General features: G+C 39.6%; 1 protein-coding gene across 3 annotated transcripts in view; it reads left to right on the forward strand.

The window, feature by feature from the left end:
• The window catches only part of pusl1 (pseudouridine synthase like 1), a 22843-nt gene that overhangs the window by 9081 nt on the left and 4983 nt on the right, over window positions 1-8779 (forward strand). For all 3 annotated transcript variants that reach the window (XM_016566582.1, XM_016566581.1, XM_016566580.1), the window contains exons 4-5: window positions 1706-1855; window positions 3430-3600. In XM_016566582.1, the coding sequence (XP_016422068.1) occupies window positions 1706-1855; window positions 3430-3600 (321 nt within the window). The remainder of the gene's footprint in view (window positions 1-1705; window positions 1856-3429; window positions 3601-8779) is intronic.

Consider the following 8779-nt stretch of genomic DNA (forward strand, 5'->3'; position numbering starts at 1 on the left):
AGCAATCATTAAGTTAAGTGGTCTAAATGTATTTGTCTGTATTTATATATTCTGTGGAAGGTGTAGGATCAAGAAATGTTCGTCTAATCAAAACGTTCGGTCCGAGCGTTTTAGTTGGCTTTCCTACCTGCCTGTCAACGTATGTATTAGCATACCTCTGCGCACCGGGTTCACGCAGACAGGATACGTCATCAGCGCGTTCACGCACGCTGTGCAGACAGAGCGAGGATGGCAGGCAAACATCAACAAGCCGATCTTCCTTCCTGGTATTGTAGTACTTTTAAAGATTTCTCACCGGTGAATGACACATGATGTAGCCCAGCGGTTAATCCAGTCCTCGCGCCAGCTCATTAGAAGTGAGCATGAACTGTGTTCCGATCTATATGATCCCTACACAGTGTACATTGCTCCCTACTCCCTGAGGGGGGGAAATCCGTTGAAGTTTACTTCACTTCGGAACATGGGCTGGAATTGGGAACCGCTGATGTAGCCTAGTAATGTTGTCTCTGGTATTCTGGTCTGTGAGCGTATGCGTTCAGGGGGCGTGGCTTTGGACGGCGATTGCAGGGAGGGTGGGACGTTCGCTTTCAGTGCTATCAGGCTAAAGTTAGCATTTTCCAAGATCTCCTACTGCACCTTTAAGTGTGTGTGAATTACCTCTGAGTTGTCTTTCAAGTGTGTTCAGCAGCAAGCGTCTCTAATAGCGAAACTGTAAGTTCATCAGCTTCAAGAACAGCGCGTTATTACCTCACTAGTGCGAAATGTCATGTAGCTTTTAAGCTGCTAAACTATTTTACTGATAAAATTGTCAGAGTAGCGCTAACAACACGTTTCTGTGCACGTGTGTCTTTACTCTAATGATGTGTGTGCGTTTGAGTGGGAGAAAGAAAGTATGTGCTTTCCGTACATAATAAAACGTAATTTTGTTGCAAAAACATGGAAATAATTTGTCATTTTGATCCGATTGTTTACTATATTTATTTGCTTGGTCAGTGTCGTTGTGGGATTTGGTTCTTTTGCTGTTTTAAGCTGTAAGGACCTTTGAAATAACTGAAATCAATTGGCGAAGTGATATGAACATGTAATGCGGTCAAGACCTACCTGGAACTACTTTAGCCGCGTTTCCCTGAAAATAATTGCACGCCTTAGAACGTTCGTCAGCCAATCAGATTCAAGCATTCAACAGCCCCGTAGTATAATAATTATTTTAGTATTTATTTTAAAATATTGCATTTATATTGTAATTATATTACAATATTTGTAATTATTTTAAAATATAGCTATGACATTGTAGCAGTACTATCTATTAGGGCCTTCAAATGTCATCTTTGAGAAAGAAGGCCTTGGAGTCAAAAAGTTTGCGAGCCACTGTTCTATTGGACATTTTGGCAAAACCATTAAATGATTTCCGCAGTACATCATATTTTGTTGTGTTGAAGAGATGAATGAACATATTTCCATGTCGCTCTTGTGTTCTGTCCTCAACCATGAGTATAAACCAGATTTGTTTGTTATGATATCAAGCTGCATTTGAATGATGAGTGACTATTGTTTTTCTTACATGAAAACCAGTGTTATGATATTTCCTCCAGTGTCTTGATTACTCTGGACTAACTTGAATCTTGGCTGCCGAGTTTACAAAACAAACATATGTGCATTACCAGATTTGATGCAGTGTCTGCTATTCTGTCTTTTTTCCCCCCAGAATCACCAGGGCTTACCGCGTCCACAGCGACTTCCACGCACGCTATCGGGCCGTATCACGCACATATGTGTACCGCTTTGCTTCGGGTCTCAGACATCACACAGAAATGCCAGTAACGGAGAGGGATCTGTGCTGGGCATTACGAGACACGTGAGTGCCGCCCCCTCTCTTCTGCACGTGCTCTACAACCGCATCACTACGCACATGTCACAGAAGCTAAATCCTGTCGGAGAGCAATAGGAACAAACACATACTCTGATTCACAGTGGAAAAAGCCACACATGAATTACAAACAAGACCCGTCATAAGGGCAAGCGAATGATTTCCGGTTATCTAGGCCAACACTGCAACCAAAGATGAGGAAAGTATGCATTGTTACGGCAGCGTGTGCCTCAGATGTCTTTTTGAAGCCCTCGATAGAGGAACGCCGGAGCGAGAGGCTCATCTCCAAGGGTGACGCGCGAACATTAATGCTTTTTTTTCCCACTCACTTCATTTTTAGCGATAAAGTAGGCCAAGATAAGCTTCAGGCTCGTAGTGACGCAGAACAACACCCACAGCCGTCTTACGTCTGCTTCATGCACACACACATTCCAGCTGCTTTTCCATCTCATAAGAACTGCCGTTCCACACACACAAACTGGGTTAAGTCCTTTAAAAGGGAAGTTTGTAGAGGCTCATTTGAACGTTCCTTGACCTGTATGGCTTTATGTCTTTATTCATGTCTTCTAACTGAGATTTTTTTTACCCCTGTCAGCTAGTGCTGGTGATATATTGAATGTTAATAAATATTTAAGCTGAATCTGCTGGAAATACAAAAATTAAGCAACGTTGTGAATTGTCAAGTTGAATATTTATATGTTTTTTGCTTACTAGCCACAATGTTTCCTAAAGACTGTGCCTGTGAAGTTTGCATCATTGATTGTTACTTTGCCGTGAAGCTGCATTGAAACAATCTCTGTCGTATAAAGCACTATAAAAATAAAATGACTTAAGTATTTTAAATATGTATTTAAAATGTTTGAATCTATGTGGCTATAATGGAAGGAAAAGCAACTTTATAAGCCATTTCAGTGCAAAAATATAAATATCAAGATATAAATGAAATTTCAGCTGTATACACAACTGTTCAAAAAATTTGAGATTTGAGAAGAAATTATTGCTTTTATTAAGCATTGATCAAATTGATCAACGGTGAAAATCAAGACATTTAAAATTTTACAAAAGATTTCTATTTTAAATAATGCTGTTCTTTTGAAATTTCTATTCATCACAGTTTCCACAGAAATATTAAGCAGCACAACTATTTTCAACATTGATAATAATGTTTCATATTTGATTGATTTCTGAATGATCATGTGACACTGATGACTGCAGTAATGATGCTGAAAATTCAGCTTTGCATTTAAACATATCAAAGAAAACAATTATTTTAAAATGTAATAATATTTCACATTACTACTGTTTTTACTATATTTTTGACCAAATAAATGCAGCTTTGGTGAGCATCAGAGACTTCTTTCAAAAACATCAAAAAAATCTTACTGACACCAAATCCTTTAGCAGATAGTGATTGTATCTATATCGCCCTGCCCTGAGAAACTTATTTCCTGAAGTAATAACATGCAGTAATAAAGTACCGTTGATTGCGGTTCCTGCACAGTCTCTGTGCTCAGTGTATATGCAGAGTTTGATTGCTCTCTATTACTTCATTCTCCCCACAGGAGGCTAAATATCGCTGCAATGCAAGAGGCTGCCGCACTTCTGTTAGGAACCCATGACTTCAGCACCTTCCGTGCCTTGAGCTCAGAGACGCCCTTTAAGAACCCAGTGAAGACCCTAGAGAAGGCCCAGCTGGAATCTGGGGTCTCGTTTAGTCAGAGACACTTTCACAGGTAGGATAAAAAGCTGCAAAGCCAGAGATTGGAGGAAGCAGCGTTTGGTTGGTGCTGTGATGAAACCAACAATGAATATTGATTGCCAGTGGATTCATCACAATAGACCTTAGGTGCATGTGGGTGAAAATGAGACTGTGAGAGATAGACTTATAGACTGTATAAAGGTCCTAGATCACATTTTCACAACTCACAAAACTCAATTTTTTTCTGGAAAGATGTATCATAAGCTTTGAAGCCCAAAGTATGCTTTGGTTTTTACACGTACGCAAGGGTCCACGTATAGTGCGCGTGACGCATATTTTGTCACCAGAATAGTACGTGCACCACCCGATTTTTGTAACTGCACGTACTTTGTACGCACATTCCTCACAGCCTCGTTTTCATTCTGTCAAAAATTAAATATGGGGCTAAATAAAGGAATCGGCCCCCCAAAAATAAAACACAGAGGTTGATTACTCATTTTCATGCAATTCCAAACCCAAGACTTGGTTCTGTGGAACACAAAATGAGAAATTTAGCAGAATGTTCATGCTTCTGTTTTCTGTACAGTGGTGGTGAGTGAGCTCCAAAAACCTCAAAAAAGCACCATAAAACAGCAAGATGTTCACTATATACAGGTATATCTCAAAAAATTAGAATATCATGAAAAAGGTCAATATTTTTTGTCACTCATTTCAGAAAGTGAAACACATATATAGATTCATTACACATAGAGTGAAATATTTCAAGCCTTTATTTCTTGAAATTTTGATGATTATGGCTTACAGATAATGAAAACCCAAAATTCAGTGTCTCAGAAAATTAGAATATTACATAAGATCAATAAAAAAAGGATATTTTAAACAGAAATGTCAGGCTTCTGAAAAGTATGTTCATTTCTATGCACTCAATACTTGGTTGGGCCTCCTTTTGCATGAATTACTGCATCAATGCGGCGTGGCATGGAGGCAATCAGCCTGTGGCACTGCTCAGGTGTAATGGAAGCCCAGGTTGCTTTGATAGCGGCCTTCAGGTCATCTGCATTGTTGGGTCTGGTGTCTCTCATCTTCCTCTTGACAATACATTTCACTCAATGCGTAATGAATCTATATAATATATGGGTTTCACTTTCTGAAATGAGTGACAAAAATTATTGACCTTTTTCATGATATTCTAATTTTTTGAGATGTACCTGTATAAAGTCTACTTGGTTGAAAGTGATAACCAAAAATGAGAATTCAGTCATCATTTTCTCACCCTCAAGTTGTTCCAAACCTGTGTGAGTTTCTTTCGTCTGTGAAACACAGTAGAAGATATTTTGAAGAATGCGTGTAACCAAACAGTTGCTGGTCCCCATTGACTTACATAGTATGGAAACAAATACTATGGAAGTCAATGGGGACCAGCAACTGCTTGGTTACCAACATTCTGGAGAATATCTTTTGTGTTCAGCAGAAAGAAACAATAACGTCTTGAGGGTGAGTAAATGAGGACGGAATTTTCATTTCTGGATGAACTATCCCTTGAATTTTAAGTCATTATTCAGTGAAAATCTAACCTTTCGTGATATCTATTTTACTCAGCATTTACTCAGTTCACCAAAATATATGTTATCAGTTGACAAGGCTGTCAGTAGATGTTGGAACTGACTCATAGGGAAACACTAAACATGGCAGAATGGCCAAAGATTGTCAGAATAATCGGCCTGGTCGATATATAATGGTCTGTCACGAACCAATAAAGTGCAGTTCATCCCACAATCTGCCAGATTTAATTCTGTCATTTGGTTAATGTAATTGCTTGGCATTTTATTTTAATAGCTACTTTTCAACAGCATGTGTTGAGGGATTAATTGAGCAAATGTGGAGTCATTCGGCATGGGAGCATATAAATAGCCTCTGACTTCCTAGAAAGATACATGGCTGAACATCAAGGCCGGAGGTCATCCAATCTGCAATTAATGGATCAGCAATTACAACATGCTGCCAATAGTTGCTAATGTAAATCCCGTCTCAAGCTATAAACCCTCTCGGCCCAGTACATTTGTGCATTAATAACCCTAATTATGATTTCATATAGCGAGCCTCATGTTCTTTAACCACTATTATCAGCTACAAGCGAAAGGAATGTTTACGTTGTTTAATATTTGAAATGCAAACACACAGTATGAAAGGCAAAGCTGCTTTATAGCACAGTGGATGTCCAGTCGTTGAGGCTGGTGTTTCATCAGTCGTCTCTTCGGTTAGGCATGTGCGATGAGACAGTTGCTAGGCAACAGATGATGGACTAAAGCGTGATGTTGACAAAAGCGGGCTGCTCGTTCTTGCTGTCCTGCGCTGAGGGACAAACACTAGCCGGTCAGATGCAGTGAAGAATGGCTGTTTTTATACCGTCTGCATCAGTGTTCTGAAGAAAACATTATTTTAGTCACAAAACCTATTTTGGGCAAGTCAAAGGGAGGATTCAGTATTTGATGAGTTGATATATATATATATATATATATATATATGTACACTATCATTCAAAAAAGTAAAAGAAATTAATACTTTTATTCAGCAAGAATGCATCAAATTGACAGTAAAGAACATTTAGAGTACATTTATAATGTTACAAAAGAGTTTAAATAAATGCTGTTCTTTTGAACTTTTTATTAACCAAAGAATCCTGAAATGAATGTATCATGGTTTTCACAAAAAAAAAAGGAAGCAGCACAACTGTTTTCAACATTGATAATAATCTGAAATGTTTCTTGAGCAGCAAATCAGCATCTTAGAATGGTTTCTGAAGGATCATGAGACACTGAAGACTGTAATGATGATGGAAATTCAGCTTTGCGTCGCAGGAATACGTTTCAATTTAAAATATACTACAATAGAAAGTTGTTATTTTAAATCGCAATAATATTTCACAATATTACTGTACTTTTGGATCAAATAAATGTAGCCTTGGTGAGCATATGAGGCTTCTTCCAAAAAAATATTTAAAAATCTTACTGACATCAAACTTTTGAAAGGTGGTTTACATGCATGTATTTAAAGGAATGTTCTAGTTTATTGCGGTCATAATATATATGGAAAACATCTGTGGCATTTAACCTGAGTTTTTTTTTTTGGCTCCTAATTTCAGATATCACTTTCTGATATCACTTACAGTAACCTTAGTTAAAAAGTAACCCAGAATAATCCTTTAATCACAATTGGTTTTATCTATAAAAATAATTCTGCATTCAGAAACAAAAATGATTATCCGTGCCTCCCTCAAAAGCCTTTGGGACATATGTTTAAAATCAACTCACACTGGGATCCCTTCGGCAGGACATTTTGGGTTTTTCACGTGCGGCTCTCAGCTGGGAGAGACACACACACACACACACACACACACACACACACAGAAGGTGAAGTGATTCAGAAATCGACCGCTGTCCCTGAGCTGTGTGCGTGTGATGAGTCGTCACCTCTCATCCCGCTGCTGTCCTCCTGGAAAGTGTTGCGTGTGTTGCTCTGCTCCTCCGTCTGCTCGCTGCCTGAAGACGCGACGCTGCTCTGCGGCGACAGAGGGGCGTGTTCTGCTCCGGACACGCCCCCCTCCTCCTGGCTCAGCCAATCAGAGCTGCAGGCCGGTTGATTGGCAGGGGTGAGTGACATGGAGGGCTTCAGTGGGCTCGGCTGTACCTGACCAGTCAGTCCTGCGGAGCGATTGTGACAGATGAGCGACTGACATCTTCCATCTAACTAAACACTGACTGCTGCAGGTTTGTGAAGTGCCATGTGCATTTTGGTCCTTTTGTGCAGGTTTACATTTTCACCAATGCAAATGAATCAATCAGATTTCAGAAAGCTTTGTTTATATGCATCATGTTTACATATCTACACCAGCACTTACTTTCGTTCAGATCAAGCTCAGTCGATTGATTCACTGATTGTTTACATGAAGGCTTTTCAGAGACATCAATGTGATTTTTAATGGATGCATGTGAACGAGTTTGTCATGAGTTTGTCTCACAATGAGACAGGCTTGTCTAGCTTTTTAAAACATTTATATTATTAAATATTTTTAATATTAATAAATATATTTAAATATTTTTAATAGCAATATATTTTAATTTAGAAAAAAAAAGTCACAACTTCCAAGCAAAAAATCTGAATTGTGAGATAGAAAGTTTTTTTTTTATTGTTTTATTTTATTTATTTATTTAGCAGCAGAAATAAGCTTGATTTTTTTTAAATCACAATTGCAAGTTCATATCTGACTTTTTTACTCCGAATTGAGAGTTTACATATCGCTATTCTGAGTTCGTATCTTGCAATTCAGAGAAGAAAAAAAAAAGTCAAAACATTTTTTTTCTGTGACGGAAACGAGCTTGTTTTTATTTTTTTAATTGCAATTCTGTTTATTTCTCACAATTCAGACTTAGAACTGAGAGTTTACATCTCAAGTCTGAATCTTGCAATTCTGAGAAAAAAAAACACTTTATTGCGTGATAAGAAGTTGAAATTACCGATCTTTTTTCCTTGTAATTCTGAGTTTATATCTCTCAATTCTTCTCAGAAGTTAAAGTTTTTCCTCAGAATTGAGACTAGCATTTCACAATTCTGAGGAAAAAAATGTCCAATTGGTGAGATCATTTTTTTTTATAAGCTTTCATACACATTAGCGTGCGTCAGACAGACCTGAGACGCACGGCCTGGCGCTCGTTACCTGTGCTGCTGTTGACAGGCGAGGTCACTCCGCCCGATCCAGGGAACGCCATGTGTCCGTTCTGTCCGTACGCCGGCTCCAGGGCCTCGGCGGAGCAGGGCCACTCGTCGGAGCCCTGCCGGGCGTGATGGTACGGAGCCGGCCGCGAGGACAGGTGCTCCTCCAGGTGACTGAGCCACAGGGCTAGAGAGTTGCGGTCGTCGAGGGTGGTGGCGGGATGGATGAGTGCGTAGGACAGCAGCTGGCGGCTCTCCTCCACGAACAGGCTGCTCTCGATGGTGTGGCTCAGGACCTTCTGCAGCAGCTTCATGTATTCACACTTGGCTTCGCTGTTGCGTGGCTGCAGCAGGGGCAGATGGGAGAGCAGGAGCGACACGGCCTTCTCCTTCGGCTCCTGCTGCCACTGACTGACGATGGCTGGAGAAAGACGCGAGGGAGATCTCAGTTTCATCCGATGTTCAGATGTTGAAAAGGTACGTTTGATTTAAAATTGAACCCT

Source organism: Sinocyclocheilus rhinocerous, unplaced genomic scaffold (genome assembly GCF_001515625.1).
Source record: "Sinocyclocheilus rhinocerous isolate Xijiao unplaced genomic scaffold, SAMN03320098_v1.1 scaffold2647, whole genome shotgun sequence".
NCBI classification, from domain to species: domain Eukaryota; kingdom Metazoa; phylum Chordata; class Actinopteri; order Cypriniformes; family Cyprinidae; genus Sinocyclocheilus; species Sinocyclocheilus rhinocerous.